General features: G+C 52.9%; 1 protein-coding gene across 1 annotated transcript; it reads right to left on the bottom strand.

The window, feature by feature from the left end:
• Positions 1-496: 496 nt before the first annotated feature.
• Positions 497-9843, bottom strand: CXCR5 (C-X-C motif chemokine receptor 5). Its single transcript, XM_032868667.1, has 2 exons — positions 9659-9843; positions 497-1709 (listed from the first exon to the last, which is right to left on the bottom strand). The coding sequence occupies exons 1-2, from the start codon at positions 9713-9715 to the stop codon at positions 642-644; spliced, it is 1125 nt and encodes a 374-aa protein (XP_032724558.1). The 5' UTR covers positions 9716-9843; the 3' UTR covers positions 497-641.
• Positions 9844-16674: the final 6831 nt, after the last annotated feature.

Here is a 16674-nt window from a genome sequence, read left to right as displayed (position 1 = left end):
GCCTGGAGTCTGCCCTGAGTCTGCAGACCTCCCCGGCCCGGTGACATGGGGCTGGCCTGGTGCCACTTGGGTCAGAGCCGGGAGCAGCTTCCTGGATTGGGTCAGTCGGCGTTTCCTGCTCGGTCCAGATGCAGGGCTGGTGGCCGGGCAGGGTGTCTGTGTCAGCTAGGGCCCGAGATGGTAAGGCCACATCCTTTTGCCAGCAGGCCTTCCCTCAGCCTCGCCTTCCATCTCTCCATCTCTTCCCTGCTCTGCTTCTAGCTTCTTTCGGCCGGAGGGCTGAGAGGAGAGGCGGGTCGTTGTGGAGACCCGTGGTCCCTACGATGGCGATGGCGGAGTGCGTTCTGGGAGGCGACTGACCTTCCCAGTTGGCAGGGCGGGAGCAAAAGTTGTTTCTTGAGCTTCCAATAGTTAAGATGAAAGAAGGGGAGACCGACGGGCACAGGCTTCCTCCGCTTTGCCTCCCGGCTGCTTCCGCTCCCTGGACGGCCGCGGGCAGGGACGTCCCAGAAGGAGGGCGTGGCTCTAGCTGCCCCAGATGAGGAGACCTGGGGTCCCATCTCCTAGGGTCCCAGCTCCTGCTGGAAGGGGTTCCGGCAACACTGCATCCCCACGGAAGGCAGGACCGAGGGGGCCAGGACCTAGAAGGTGGTGAGGGAGGTGGCATTCTCCGACTCTGAGAGGCTGCTCTTGCGCCACGTGGGGAGTAACTGGCAAAGGGACGCGGGGCCGGCACAGCCCAGCTTGGTCAGAAGGCGTGACAGGTCGCTGCGGAACTTCACACCCGCGAAAGTGTAGAGCATGGGATTGAGACAGCAGTGGGCCAGGCCCAGGAACTCGCTCATGGTGATGGCCACCGAGAGGTAGCCGTTGAGCTCACAGCTGTAGCCCACGGTCTTCAGCCTCACCAGGGTGTCCAGGAAGATGACAATGTGGTAGGGTGACCAGCAGAGAAAGAAGACGCTCGTCACCAGGATGGCCACCCTGACTGCCTTCTGCCTCTGAGGGCGCCGCTGGGCCTGGCACAGCCTGTGCACCACCCCGACGTAGCACCAGCCCATCACCAGCATGGGCAGCAGGAACCCTCCGACGTGGTAGAGGAAGCGGGAGGTGAACCAGGCGTTGGTTTCAGCCCGGTTCTCCTGGGAGAAGGTGCAGCGGGGCAGGGAGTTGTTGTGGTGGGGTTGGCTGACTTTGGCGAAGAGGATCTCCGGCAAGGCGAAGAAGCAGCCCGCCCCCCAGATGGTGGCACAGGTGATGTGGATGGAGAGGAGGCGGCGGTGGCGGTAGGCGTGGACGGCGTGGACGATGGCTAGGTAGCGGTCCACGGCGATGCAGGCCAGGAGCAGGCTGCTGCAGTAGAAGTTGATCTTGTGCAGGGCGATCACAGTCTTGCAGAGGACAGTGCCCAGGCGCCAGCCCACAGAGCCCTCTACCACGGCGAAAGGCAGGATGAAGACCAGCAGGAGGTCGGCCACCGCCAGGTGGAACAGGAAGGTCTCGGTGGAGCTGCGTGTGTGCCGGTGCCGCTCCAGAATCACCAGCACCAGGATGTTGCCCATCATACCCAGGAGGAAGATAAAGCCATAGGCCACCGGCATGAAAACAGCCTTGAAGGAGGTCAGGAGGGGCCCCTCGACGGTGGAGCAGAGGTGATTTTCCACTGTGGGACTCTCAGTGCTGTCGCTGTAGTTGCCTAGTTCTCTGTACTGCAGGGGCGGGGAGACAGCAGGGAGGGAGGCTGAGGACCTGTCTCTCTCCACCACGCAGGGACCCGGACTCCCCTGTGGATTTCTCCTGTCCCCCCACACCGCCCCCCAATGCCATTTTTGTCCCTGTACCCCCAATATGTCCCACCGACCAATTCCCAGTCTCCCCTTGTGTGTCCACGAACCAATCACTTTGCCTTTTCCAACTTCAGTGTTCCCCTGTAAAAGGGACTAATGCCCTGCAAGGCCCTGACAAAGGTGGAAGGAGGTACATGGTGTATGTGGTGGGGAGAGGCTTCCCTGAAGGGCACCTGTAAGTTACTTTGTGTTTATGTGTCCTCAGATATGGAAGGCTGCGGGCTCTCGGGCTGGAATCTGGGGAATGGATCTGGTTGGGGCAAGGAGCCATCTGGTCCAGTTCTGAACAGAGCAGTGGGCACTGGAGCCAGGATCCTGCTGAGGGGGTAGCCGCTGGGGTGGGCTCCTGGCTTCCTCTTGGGATGTCTCCCTATTCCTGAATGTCTTCATTATCACCGAAATGGTAGTATTAGCCTCCTGTTTTGTTTAATCTGCGCAACAAGCTCGGGTATGTGATATTCCTATCTTACCCATGTGTCTTGCTAACGGTCGGGTGAGAGGTTGGGTGAGTTTGAACCCAGGCTGATCCCCCTCCAGACCCCATTCTTTGACCCCTACGCAGTTTTGTCTGGGGTTCCCTCAGGGCTACTTTCCGTCACCGGTCGCCTCTCTCCTCTGCTTTCCTCTGCCTCAGAAGCAAGTGAGGAAGGGGAGATGCTCTTCCAAGAGACGGTGCTGTGCCCACTTTGTCTCCGGAAGCTCCTCCTCCCCAGCCTCCCCCTCCTCCCCCCTCCCTCCTCCTCCTCCCCGCCCTGCCCCTGGCCACCAGCGCTCAGGTTGTTTACCCAGCTAACCGCAAAGGAAGACTGGTATCTGTTTTCATACCTTTCACTCACAGCTGTCCCTCTGCACCTGCTCCTCCTCACTTCCCAGCCCCATTCTCCCCCCTCCACCAGACCCCTCCCCATGGTTTCAAAACCAATTATAACCAACTTCTGTGGGTTGAAAAAGACACTTCTATAAATGATGAGCCCAGGGAGGGAGAGGATGGGAAAGGATACTCTGCACAGACCCTCTAGCTGGTCTCACGTTGCCCTTCTTCCAGGAGAGCAAAGGGCTTGCTTTCATTTGAAAACCATGGACTGGCAGGATGAGGTCTGCCTTCCCCTACAGGGGTCTTGAAATGTCTGTGAGATAGCCCCCTGACTTTTCAAAACTCATCTTCTCCTTCATCGCTTTAGGCACTGCATCTTCCATGTTCCTCATCCTACTGGCTGCCTGCCCCCAACACCCCAGTGCCCCCCTGTCTCCGAATCTTTGCTCCAACTCTGCCTTGTGCAGAGCACTCCTTTCTCACTGCGATTGCCTGGCGAATGCCTAGGCTTCCTTCAAGGTCCCGCTCAGTCCCGCCTCCCTACCTCCCTCCTAGCTTGGGAGGAGATTCTCTTCTTACGGTCTGTGTCTGCTTGTTTTATTATGGCACTGGGCATTGCCATGTGCATTTCCTCACTAGATGGCGAGCTCCTGAAGCTGGCCCTCTGTGTCCCCCTGGCAAGGCCATGTGTTTCACACGTGACAGACATGCAACAGATGTGTGCTGAAAGGCTCTGAGGGCAGGTTCCCTGAGACAGCCAGGCGCCCTTCTGTTCTGACCCTTTAGGCAAGTCCGTCTCTGGGCCACCATGGAGACTCAGACACTCCTTTTCCCTTTCCTCGGTTCCTGCCTCCTCCCAATGTCCTTGACAGCCTGGAGCCTGTCTTGGGTTCTCTTGCCACATTGGGAGCTCTGTCCGATACTGTCATTGACTACAACCATTTGGCTCATATTGGAATTCAGCAGGAGGCAAATGGGGAAATAGTGAGATGAGAAGTCTCCATGCAGAGCAAAGCAGTTCAGACCCAGGGTGAAGAGATGCAGGGACCTGGGGCTGTCCGTGGGGCTGGACTCTCTACCTGCCTTTGGGAGGGCTTAGGTACAGTCCGCCTGTCCGGACCGGAAAGCCCTTTATGAGAGCCACTCAAGTCCTAACCCTCCAAACCATCCAGGCTGATTGTTTATGCTCATTTAAAGTCAGGACAGTGGGCTATGTCCCCAGGACCCCTGAAGCCCCATCTCCTGAGAACCTAGGTTTAGAAGACCATTGAGAGGAAACTATCTTTCCCTCCTTACCAAGAGCTATTTGTTTGGCAAAGTGCTCAGGCAGGGAGGACATGGAAGGAACATGGGAGGAAACTGGTTTCAGGGGTGCTGGGAGTTGTTAGTACATCTCAGCGGGAGGTGTCAAACAGACATTTTGGGGGCTTGGGGGTGGAACATGTCAAAGCCACTTCCCATACCTAGGGCATCAGTCACCTCCACCCCTTCCCAAACCGTGGAGGGAGGTAGTGAAGCAAGGTTGGCTCTGGTCTGGTGGGAAGTGGAGGGATCATGAATCCTATATGGTGTGGGGAGTGGGGCACAAAAGGGACCCCTCCAAGACTCCTACCCAGAGGGAGCTTGGTGTAGAAAATCTGGCCAAGTGCTTACTCATTCCTTGACATCAAAAGCCACAGGGGCGTAAGGCCCTCACACACACACACACATGCTCTGACGGCATCCGGTTTAGACACAGCCACGTGCCCAGGTCGGGCCACGACAGCATGTGGCCTAGGCAGGTACCCAGAAGACAAAAGCGTGCTTAGAAGCGAGGGACTCATACCCCAAAGATGGCAACCCAACACGAGGAGTGGGATGTAGCTGAGCGCTGAGCCAGGAATCTAGGTGGAAAATTGCTGTGAGCACTGGGGATAGGGCAGGAGAAGGAGCTAGCACATTCCAGGTCCCAGTATTGAGGAGGAGAGAGGATGAACGGGGGGAGGAGGGAGGTGCAGGGAGAGCAGTGCCTTTGGGCCCTGCACTGGCCAGGGAGAAGACCAGCGAACACTTGCTGACCAGATTCTATTTGAACAGGTGGGACACGGGCTGACAGGGGCATTCCTTGGGAGTCTGTCCTGGACCGCCTTCTCTCTGAGCCTCTCTCCAGAGCCTGGAGAGGCCCAAAAATGACCAGATGGAATTGGTAAGGAACAACAGAGAGACCGAGACCCGTGTTTAAAAGTTCAACCGTCCTGGGGCGCCTGGGTGGCTTAGTGGGTTAAAGCCTCTGCCTTCGTCTCGGGTCATGGTCTCGGGGTCCTGGGATCGAGCCCCATATCGGGCTCTCTGCTTGGCGGGGAGCCTGCTTCCCTTCCTCTCTCTGCCTGCTTGTGATCTGTCAAATAAATAAATAAAACCTTTAATTGGAAAAAAAAAAAAAGTTCAACCGTCCGGGGACAAGTTAGGGAAGACCTGGCTTACCGACAGTTGATGAGAAAAAGACCTGAGAATGTGTTGATTGCCAGCTTCAGATGAGTCACAGGGTGACGTGGCTCCCAGAAGGGTTACTGTCACCTTACCCGAGGTGAACAGAAACCTGTAGGTGGGCAGCTGACACCACCCCGGTTTGTTTGGTCTGGACAAGGGTGACCAGTTTGCTGAGGGGTCTGGAAGTCCCCACCCTGGAAGGAAGTGTTCAGGTCCCTGCACTCGGAGTCTAGGCAGAAGAAGAGCTGCCTTCTTTGAGGACTAGAAGAGCTGCCTTGGGCAGGATGGGGTTATCATGGGAAGCTCTAGAGGGCAGACCGGGAGGAATGGGCAGAGGCTGGGGTCGGGGGTGTCCTGTCAAAGGAGAAAGAACCTTCTCCCAGGCAGAACTCTCCAATACGGGTTTGGGCGGTGCCTCGGAGGACAAGGAATGTCTGAGCTCAGGAGCGTGGGGAGGGATTCCTGCCCTGGACAGGAGACTGGGCCTTGCCCTCAAATGCCTCTCACGCACAGCTCCCAGACGCTCGGGTCCTCCTGCTGTCATGCTCTGCGCAGGGCTGAGTGGGCTCTCAGCATGACCTTCCTCGAGCTCAGCACCTGCGTGGGAGCTTCGTTTCCCTAGCTCATCTGTCCTAGAGCCAGAGAATACCCCAGACTGACCTTGCCGCTCAGCCCCCAGGAGAAGGGAGGGCTGCCGAGTGTGGGGCTCATCTAGGCAGAGCCCTACCACAGCAGGGGCCTGAGTCATTCTGGCCATGGGAGGCATCTGCACACACATGCGGGTGGTTGTTCTGGCCATAGGGAGCACACGGAGGCTCTATCTCCTTTTAGGTGCCTGTCTGGATATTCCCAACCAAGAGTCAGGAGCTGTGCATGGGCCATCCAGGGCAGCTCTCCTCCAGCCTTCAGTGGCTTCAGGGTGGGGGTCATCTGGGGGATTGAGACTGGGGTCTGTGTCCTAACCCCACTCTTCCTTTTGAGGGTCCACACTCCCAAAAGACCATCTGAGACTCTGGCTTATCACTTGTCACATCACCCCCTTGCTCCCTCTCCCCCTTCAGGAGCAAACTTGCCAGGCCCCTCTTTCCTCTCTACCTATAGCCTGATTAGGAACATGGTACTGCTTCAATGTGGTTCTGGGGGAAGACTTTAAGCTATTCCTACCTTTGCCCTGAGTCTTCAGTGCAAAGGTTTAAGGGGGTCCTCTCCCGGCACCCCAAAGTCAGTTCATGCTTTGGGGACAGTCACACAGTCTGAGGCGGACATGTATCCTAGGTGTGTAGAGCAAACCCTTGAAGGCATCTCCTAGGTCAGCACCCCCTTGAAATATTTTGTCCTGTCCTTCCTGAAAGACTTGATTCTCAGCGCCTAATTCATGGCCACTTTTTATGATACTCTGCCAGAGGGATGGGATCTGTGTCCTTAAGAAAAGCAAGAATTCCTGAGGGACACTGTGGTCTGAATGCCCGAGCCCAGATTCACCTCAACACTGACCTCTCCCCAGGCTGGCCCTGGGTCTCTCCCTCATCCCTCACCCCTCAGACAACCCCCCCCATGTTGGGGCCTCCTCCCCTGGGATTCCTCTGGGACTTTTGACCTATTTTGAGGGAGTGCTCCTTCCCTCCCCCAGGCATAGCCCAGAAAGAGCGTGGTTTTGGTTCCTCTTCCTTACACCTTCTTGATTAAAAGAGATGGTACATGTGGACAGGCTTTGTAGCCTGTGATGCTCTGATCACAGTGAAATGGTTTTGGAGGATCATCACTGAGGAGTTAGGGGGAGGCAGGCCCTGGGACTGGACCAGATTGGCCCTCCTCTCTAGCAGCTTCCTCTCCTGGCTTGTGTATGGGGTAGGGATGGAGGTGCAGTTTCTGCCCAACCCCCATAGGTACCCCAGTCCAGGCCCCAGTGCTGTCAAGAGGGGGTCTGCACTCCACGATCAAGGTTCCTGCAGACAGAGACTTCTCTTGGTCTGCCTAGATCTGCCTTCCTAGCAGGATGGGTCCCTGGTATGCCCACCCCAGGGACCTGGGTCCTTATTCCTTGTGCTCAGCCATCTAGATTTTTTGTTTGGGTCCTCCATTCATGGGAATAACAGCTTATCTTTGAGAAATGGACATTTTAACTGGCTAGAGTTGATCTTAGAATTCAGGGGGTAGAAGGGAAGACAGGATGACCAACACTTGGCAATGGCCAAGGGCCCTCAGTTTTTAACCTAACATTAGAGTATAGAACGCTGTCTTCTAGGAAAGTGAACCAATACTTGGTTTGGACAAGAACAGGAAAGGGAATTGGAAGTAAAGAGCACAGAAGCGAGACTAACTTCAGAGAGAAATGACAGGCAAGGACTTCTAATACATCACAGGCCAATAAATACATATTGAGAAGCTACTATGGGCAAGACCGTTCTGCTGCTCTCTCTGCCATCCCGGGGCCTCTGTGCCATGAGACACTGTCAGGTGTTATCAAAACTTCGTGGAGCTGCAGTGAGGGCGTGGGGTGGGGTGGATGGTGAGGGTCTGTGCTCCTGAGGGGAAGCAGCCCGGAGAGAGATCGTGTCCAGGGAGTAAGGGAGGGCAGGATGAGGCCCCGGGAGCTGGTGGAAGAACTCCAGAGCCTGGATCGTCCCAGGACTCCTGGGCTCCTGACTAGACTCTGATCGAGGGAGGTTGGGCGTGTTGGGACGCCTGGCCCAAGACCACTCAGGTGGGTTGCGACATGCAGCAAGTAGCCAGGTCTGTCTCCGTGGGCTGTCGGTTTTCTTTCTTTTATGGGACATGCCCCTGCCACCACCTGTCGCTAGTAGGTCACGCAGTGGAGTGAGGCATGCAGTAAGGGGAAACTCTTGAGGTTTCTCAGAAGCCCAGACCGGCCAGGTCTGGGTTGGTTATGATGTTATCCAACTGGGTCAGGGTTCGTGGTCAGCTCGAAGCTGTGGGCAGAGGAAAACACCCACTAACCTAATCAGGTGAGGCCAGGGGCCAGGACGGGGAGCCAGGCTGGGAGCGAGGTGCCTTGTCAGGGCGGTGCAGTTTAAGTCTGGTCTAGGGTATTGCCCAGTCTCTGTGATGACTCTCAGGGTCAACTTCATGGGCATGTGATCCTACACTTAGAAGAGTTCCATGCTTGGTTTAGTGCTCTGCTCTGCTGCTATCTTGAAATTCTTAATAATTTTTGAATGAGGGGCCCTGCGTTTTCATTTTGCGTTGGGTCCCACAAGTGAGGCAGCAGGTCTGATTAGACTCATGGTTCTGGCTCTGCTTTTCTCTGGGGATTGGATCTGAGAGGCTGGACTTTGGGTAATTAGCTCTTCTCCCCACCTTCTCCCCTTGTTCTACTTAGAGTTCTAAGCTCTGGGATCTGGGCAGGTGAGAGGCAGAATTTTCCAAGCAAGTCTGGGAAAATGGTGGGTAGAGTTCTGGTGGCGACTCTAGCCAGTGGAACTAGAGGGTGTTGGAGAATATCTCAGGGTGAGTGTAGGGTCAGGGTATAGGAGAAAGGGTTTGGATCCTTTATGATCCAGCCCAGAGCACAGCTCAGAGAAGTTCTTTCCTCTGAAGTGCCATTGGCCATGGGGGAAAAGGAGGAAAGGAGGAAAGGAGTTCCCAAAAGATCCTCATAAACAGCCCCCACCTGTCTGTATGCCAGAGCCTCAGGGCCTCCGTTGAGCTGTTCCGTACACATATCCTTTGAGAGCCCGGTCAATGGAACCACTCTGGTTCACAGGAGGGACTTGGGTGGGTGGCCGAGTATGACATAGGGAACCATTTTCTTAGCCCATCCAAGAATACCTCATCTCTAGATATTCCAGTTTTTTTGAGGGGGCTCACAACATGCTCTTTAAAACATTTCTAGGATTAGCACAAGAATTCTCCCACCAACTTGGCATCCCTGTGCCCCTGGACTCGACCCAGTGTGTGGTCCTCTCCCTTGCTAACCACCTGGTCTCACGCTTCCTTGGTTCAGCACATCATTATTATCTAAAGCTTCCAGTGAGTGGATTTTTTTTTCTTCTGTGGATAGACTGTAAGCTATTTAAGGATGAGGACCAAATCCTCAACTTCTCCATCCAACACAGAATGTAGTACCCTAATGCCAGGATCATAGAGTAGGGGATGAATAAATATACTGGAGTGATGCCAGGTTCCCGAGAGTAAGAAAACCTCCCAAGTACTTTCCCATCTGGGCCCTTATTCTACCCTCGAGAGATAAGGAGAGGATCTTCTTTTGAAGAATGGAGAGGCAAAGAGACTTGTTCCAGGTCACACAGCATGTCAGGGAGGACGCAGGCACCAGACCCATACTTCCAGTCCTCCTGAAAGAATGTCTATTTCAAGCAACAGCTCTATGGATCAGCGTCCTCCAGGGAATGGGAAATTAAAGTCTTAAAGGCAAGAACCATGGGGCCTGCCTCGATTCTGCTGACCCACAGCGGGAGGGGACTCCACAGCTAGCCCCACTTCCCCGGTCCCGGGCACAAAATATCTAGAATTCCAGGGAGGGCCTGGGCAACCAGCTGTCTCTACTCACCACGTCCTCCAGGTTGTAGTTCATAAGGTCCATGTCCAGGGTTAGGGGGTAATTCATGTTTGTAGCCGTATGTCAACCAGGCTGGTCACTGACTGATGCTGAGAGGCTCTCTGGCGCCTATAGAGAGGTGGCAGCCGTCAGCTGCAAATTTAAACAAATGAGCAGCACACTGTCTCCTCGGGCTGCGTAGGACCTGCTGTCTGCCTCACAGCTCATCACTTTTTTTTTCCACTGGGTCTTTTCTGTTGTGTGTGTGTGTGTGTGTGTGTTTTTTTTTAAAAAGGGAAAATCCCCAGAACATCAGTGCTAGTCAAGCATTTCAGCCTCTTTCCTGGCAATGGTTGTCTCAATGGGGCTTGTGACTGGTGTGAAGGCCGGCCCTGGCTTCTCATCCCCATACCTCCCCATAAGGGAGTTGTACCTTGTAATGAAAACCACCACACCAGTCTGTGGGGCAACAAGGGGAACTCCACATAGAAAGGGAACAGAAGGACAGCCTTCCAGGATCTCTTCTCCAAGCCACCTTCAAATCTTCACCTTTCTCGCCACTGGGGAGACTGATCATCCGGTTCCCCCCCAGACTGAAAGTCCCATATCCTGGGAAACCCCTCACTCCCGGGCAAATGGGGACACTTGGTCACCCTACTTGCTACCATCCTTTTGTCCAGGCAGGGGCAAAACCCCTTCCCTTTCCAGCTCAAGTTCAGGAGAGAAAGGTTAGAAATTTTCAAAGGGAACAACACTAAAACATTACTGGAAGTCAAAAATGAAATCACCCAAATTACCAGCAGAAAATGTAAGTAGTCATAGAGTCATCTTCTGACTCAAAAAGAATGATGTTCTAGCTGCATATGAACTTGGTTGGCACCTGATTATTAACATCAGAGACTACCCAGCTGGAGTAGATTCTTACACAAGAGGACTCCGAGGTTCGGAATGGGAGAGGAACAGCCTTGGGACCCATAGCTAACCAGTGGCAGAGCTGGACCTTGAAGCCAGCTTTCCTGACCACATGTTCAGTGTTTTCTCTACACCAGCTGCCACTCCCACGGGCTCATGCAACCCTCTCCTTTCTCTCAACTCTGTTCTGTCTGAAGACCCCTTCCTTTAAGAAGCCCCTTTGTAGGCACTGATCAGTGTCCCCTCCATGTCTCCTCTTTGTGCCTTTTCTTCCAGGAGAGGGCATTGCCTCTCTGTGTGTGGAGCCCCAATAACGTAAAAATAATGACAGCACCCAGGGGCACTCACAAGGTACATGCGGCTTCTTTGCTCTTGTCATCATCTTCCCTTCCAGCCAAATTACCATTTGCTGGGATTCTCCCCTTTCGAGTGTCTTCCTTCATCTTTTCCTCCATATTCATCCCCCCTCTTTCTCTCCTATACACCTTGCTTATAAGCACCACTGTGCCCCAACAGATACAGCTTTCTTGGGCTTCAACAATTTGAGGAGTTTTCGGCCTCTGTTTGTGCTGTTGGGGCCTATCTTTCCCCTCTTCATTCACTTACTGGCTTCAACAATGGCTTTCGAGGAGGAAGAACCCCAGGACAAGGGGTAGGAATTCCTCTTCCATACTTCCGGCCCCAAAACGTTCAGGAGGAAGCTGCTCCGATGTTTCCTGTGTCCCATGCTTGCTAAGCCCTCCCCATTCTTCCAGCCCCATGCCTGAACACCCCTGCCCCTCCAAACCATTGATACATTCAACTTCATTTTTGCTGCTCTAAGTACATGGATTAGGAAGGAAAATAGGAGCACCTGGGGGCTCAGTTGGTTAAGCATCCGACTCTTGATTTCAGCTTAAGTCATGATCTCAGGGTTGTAAGACTGAGCCCTCGTCCACTGGGCTCTGCGCTGGGCATGGATCATGCTTAAGATCCTCTCTCTCCCTCTGCCCCACCCTCCCCCAAGGAAGGAGTATAGTGTACAGAATCACATAGGAATTAGAAGGGAATTTGGAAGATACACCAGTCCCTCCTCATTCCCCCTCCTTTGCCCCCAACAAATGCAAGATTCTTGTCATTACATCCTCATCAGAGGGCCAGCTGGAATTGGACAAACATCACCAGGGGTAAGAAACTTGTTCCTTTCAAAAGATTGTGTTTAAGGCAGGATGATTTAATCATTAGAAACATACTCCTCATGCTGAGTCAAAGCGTGTCTCCCTGTAACTCATCCCAGAGGTCCTAGCACTGCCTTCTGTCCAGATTGTCTAATAAACACCTTCTGAAGACAGAACCCACCTCCCCATTAGTCTTCTCCTCTTTGAAACACACATTCTGGGTGTCTTCAGTCCTTCTTCAAAGGACGTGATTTCTGGGTCCCTTATCAGCCTCTGGGTGATTTCTGGTTAATGGTCCACATATTATCTGACTAGGACTTTCTATATCTTTCTATAAAGATAAGAATTTACTTGTTCAAGACTCTGTACATACATAACTATAATTAAAATGGCCTTACCTGGGGCTCCTAGGTGGCTCAGTGGGTTAAGCTTCTGCCTTCGGCTCAGGTCATGATCTCAGGGTCCTGGGATCAAGCCCCACATCGGGTTCTATGCTCAGTGGGGAGCCTGCTTCCCCCTCTCTCTGCCTGCTTCTCTGCCTACTTGTGATCTTGCTCTCTGTGTCAAATAAATTAAACAAAAAAATTTTTTTAATGGTCTTACCTGTGGGCTCCCACTCCCCTCAAGAACATGTCTCAGAAACTTCCTTCTGAAGGTTCGAAGGCATCATCTCAACCTACAAAGGGAACTTCTGCAGTCCTGGTTCAGTCAGCCCTGCTGTGCTGATGACTTAGATAAGTGTGTCATTCTTCAGTCTGTCCCGGCCCCGATGGGAAATATTGGCGGGACTACGCAAAACACAGAGCTCTGCTTCCTGCCATTAGAGACCTACTGCTCTCAAAGGCCAGGGAAGACTTCATGGGAGAAGCAGGACATGAGCTGGACATTGATGTACCTGGAGGGGAAGGTGCTTGGTTAGCATGGTTCATGGGAGATACTGAGGATTGCATGAAAAAATACAGGGAAAGAATTACCCAAGGTTCAGGGTGATGATAGTAGTGATGGTGATGATGGTGTCGTAGCAGGAGGAGGCAGGATGAGGTTGCAGTGTGCGCTGGACAAGATGGGAATTGCTTGCCCTTCTCTCATAGCTCTCCATTTCCCTTGATGCATTGTGAGCCCAGAAGAGGAGTCTGGGAGGAGGCTCAGAACGACCTCTTAGTTGTGGCAGCAGGCTAAGGCAGGAGTCTCAGGTGTGATGGTGTGGGGCAGGGAGGTATCTATGAGCTTCTCAATGGCTGACCTGGGTTTTATGGAGCAGAGGAACCTGTGACTGTCTGGGTCCTTCAGTTCCTCACGCTTCTTGCATCGTGGACCCATTCAGACGTTCCTTCCCATCTCTCCAGATGCTGGGACATACTGTAGGTCCCCAGGGCCCACTTGTCCCAGCCACTGACCTCGATGGTTTGCCTTAAATGGATAAATACCGCCTGACCATGAATTCTGATGTTGTCTTAGCAGGTTCAGAGAGTAACTGCCTCTGGTAGAAAAGATGATCCTGTGACTTTCAAACCCATAAAACCAGACTACCCCCACCCCCCAGCAGAGAGAGCAATCCCTAGGCTACAATTCCTTGACTGTGAGGATGAGATAGCAGGAGTTCCACCTGTTTGTGATAATCACATGGTTTTGGGGGGTGGCGGGGGAGCTTCCAGATCGTGCAGCCCAAATTTTATTTCAATGTGCCACTTGTTTATATTTCTACTGCGTGGTTTTCCAATCCCCACACCACAGGCAGCCTACCCGAGGCTGAATTGTTTTCCGGGCGTCTCATCAAAATGACTGCTGGTGGTTCTGCCAAGAGGGGGCTTGGGTCTGCCTTCGGGACTAACTGCTTCCCATCAATTAGCTCAGGTGAATTTTCTCAGTGATTTTACTTCACAGTTCACGGATTAGATTAAATTTCTATTTATCCCAGAGACCAGATATAATCGCTTGTCTCAGAGTTCATTTCCCACATCCCACAGAAAAATTAAGCTGTTCTGCAGAATGTTGGGTGCAGGGAATGGATTGGGGCTTTCCCTCTGTTCTTCCGCTAACCTGAGACACTCTCCTCCCATCTGGGCAGAGATCTTGTGTCTGCTTTCTCTGAGTTTTTCCCAACTGTTCAGAGCAGAGCTCCATAGGTCCCCACCTAGTGAGTGGGCCTGCGGGAGTGTTGGACGTCTCTCTAGGCACCAAAGGAGAACAACAATGGCATTCGGATAGCGTTTACCGATGCACAGAGCTCTACAGTTTTGACATTGAATTTTACTTTGTATTTAACTTGATTTCACATTTAATCCTATTTGATCCTCAAAACACCTTGTGTAGGAGATACCAGTATCATCCCTGATCTTGTTTTGGGGCACGGGTGGGGGAATGAAGAAACAGGGGCTCAGTTCTTTGCTCAGGATTACAGGGAGAGTAATTGACAAGAGTGAGGGTCGGAAGGCAGGCCCTTGGACAGCAAACCTGAGGCTCTCTCCACCCGACCACACCACCTTCTCTCCGGGATTGTTTTTGCAAAGGACCAGCACTTAATCTGGTTATCCGAGGGGAAAACTGCCTCCGCCCTTCACGGACCGCTCAGCGGTTTACTCACTACGTGCCATGAAGTGTGTGAGATCCACACACATTATTTCCTTCCTTCCTCTGAAGTCTTGTAAGTGTTAGGTATTTTTATCACATTATCACACATGTGGAAACTGAGCTTCAGGCGGTAGTAGGAAGTAGTTGTGAGTGTTAACAGCTAACTTAGGCACGGGGACCCAGAAGCACAATACAGATCAACACAGGAAGTGGGGGGGGGTGAAGGTTCTCAGTGCGGGGGGAACTAGCACCCACGTACAGCTCCTCTCTCATTAGGTAATAGGAGGGAGACCTACAGGGAGAGAATGGGCTGCAGGTGCTGGGAGGCACATCAAGGTCAGCTCAAGGTTACAGGGGCCATGAGTGCCCTTGGGAACAGGTTCCCAGGGGTGGGCTGTGTGGCCAGGGTGCTCGATCAGGTGTTTACATACTGAATGGGAGCTGAACCTCCAGCAGAGGGGGAATGTGAAGATCAAGGGTGACAGGATTCGGGCTCCATCCTGGGAACACATTGTCTAACAGAGGAGGCTGGAACAGATACGTGCGCGCAAGCTTGCACACTCATAGGCACACGCACCTTGAGAACGCTTTCAAAGCGACATATGTGAACGTACTGTATCAGTGAACCCGTGCAGGCCGAGTGCAGCAGTGTGGAAGGCACCAGAGTAAGGAGAAACCCCGCATTCCCTCACACACGTGTGCAGGGCACGAAGGTGCTGCAGAAACTGTGGAAGAACGCTGGATTTACACCAGGAGGCCCACATCAGAGACCCGGCGCTTCTGTTTTCCACCAAGACTGCTTTTAGACGGGACACTGCCTAGCTCTTCAAAGACACCCCAAACCCAGAATGCCCATTGGCATCCCTAGGAAAATGGTTCTCAGATGTGATGCCGCAGAATCAGCTGGAGGGCTTGTTAAACACGGGTGGCTGGGTGTTCCCTCAGAGTTTCTGATTCCCGAGGTCTGGGGTGGGACCTGAGAATCTTCGGTTCTCACAAGTGTTCAGGTGATGCTGATGGTCCCGGCCTGGGAACACTCTTTGAGAAGCCCTCCCTAGGGTACTCAGGATTGCTACACGGAGAAGGCTCACCCCGACATGGCGGGTATCCCAGGCTGGAGCTCCCGACCCAGCCCTGCACCACTCTCGGCCTCTCCCTGCAAAGGCTACATAGCTGAGGCCTCTCTAGCACAACCGGTAACACCCCGTGCATCCGGCACCATGACACGCAGCCGGCTTCTCCCGGAGCACCCAGCCTCCCTGGGGCCACGCGGCGCTGCTGAGATCTACAACAGGCTGCTCTGGTCACTCTCACCCCTGGCGTCTCTCTGCTTGGTCTCGGCCTCGGTTCCAAACGGTGGTGCTTACGCTCTGCTAGCTAATCTCCAGCCTGCCCTGGCACCCAGTCACTTTGACGTGGCCCCGGAAAGAAATAGGTTTCATATCACAACCTTGTTGATGGTGTGTGTATACACACACACACACACACATTTCACAAGTAATACCAAGCCCTCGTATGTGTGACATACTCATCTTATGTACTCTTCGTTTACCTCTCTCTCTCACAATCTGTTTCTTTCTTTAATGGAGGTCGCTCAACCCAATTGTTTTCGCGGATCCATAAATAAGTTACAATCCCAGGTATGTAAATAACAAATATTGGCTTAGCGGGCTCAGATCACGATCTTGGGGAGGGGGCGTGGTCAGCGCTCAGTGGGGAGTCTGCTTCTTTCCCTCTCCCACTGCCCCTCCCCTTCCAAAAAATAAAAAATAAAAAACTTCTCTGAGCCTTAGTTTCCTAATCTGTACACTTGCAAGATGCCTACACTGCGAATCTTGTTCTTTGTTTTGAATAATATCGTGTATGCAAAAGTCTTTTCCAGAGAGAGATCTTCCATGCCTACGAAGTGCTATTAGACAAACACATGCACACACACACACGTGCTTTTAATTTTTTTAAAGATTTTATTTGTTAAAAAAAAAAAGATTTTATTTGTTTATTTATTGACAGAGAGAGAGAGCTCACAAGCAGGGGGAGCGGCAGGCAGAGGCAGAGGGAGAAGCAGGCTCCCTGCTCAGGAGCCCGATGCAGATCACCACCCCAGCCCAAGGCGGATGAAGGCAGGTGCTTAACCAGCTGAGCCGCCCTGGCGTCCCCACACACATGCTTTTTATTTTTATTTATTTATTTATTTATTTATTTATTTATTTATTTTTAAAGATTTTGTTTATTTGACAGAGATCACAAGTAGGCAGAGAGGCAGGCAGAGAGAGAGGAGGAAGCAGGCCCCCAGCTTAGCAGAGAGCCAGACAAGGGGCTCGATCCCAGGATTCTGGGATCATGACCTGAACTGAAGGCAGATGCTTTAACCCACTGAGCCACACACAT

Source organism: Lontra canadensis, unplaced genomic scaffold (genome assembly GCF_010015895.1).
Source record: "Lontra canadensis isolate GAN:19392208 unplaced genomic scaffold, GSC_riverotter_1.0 scaffold36, whole genome shotgun sequence".
Classification (NCBI taxonomy): Eukaryota; Metazoa; Chordata; class Mammalia; order Carnivora; family Mustelidae; genus Lontra; species Lontra canadensis.
This window is presented reverse-complemented; position numbering and strand designations above follow the sequence as displayed.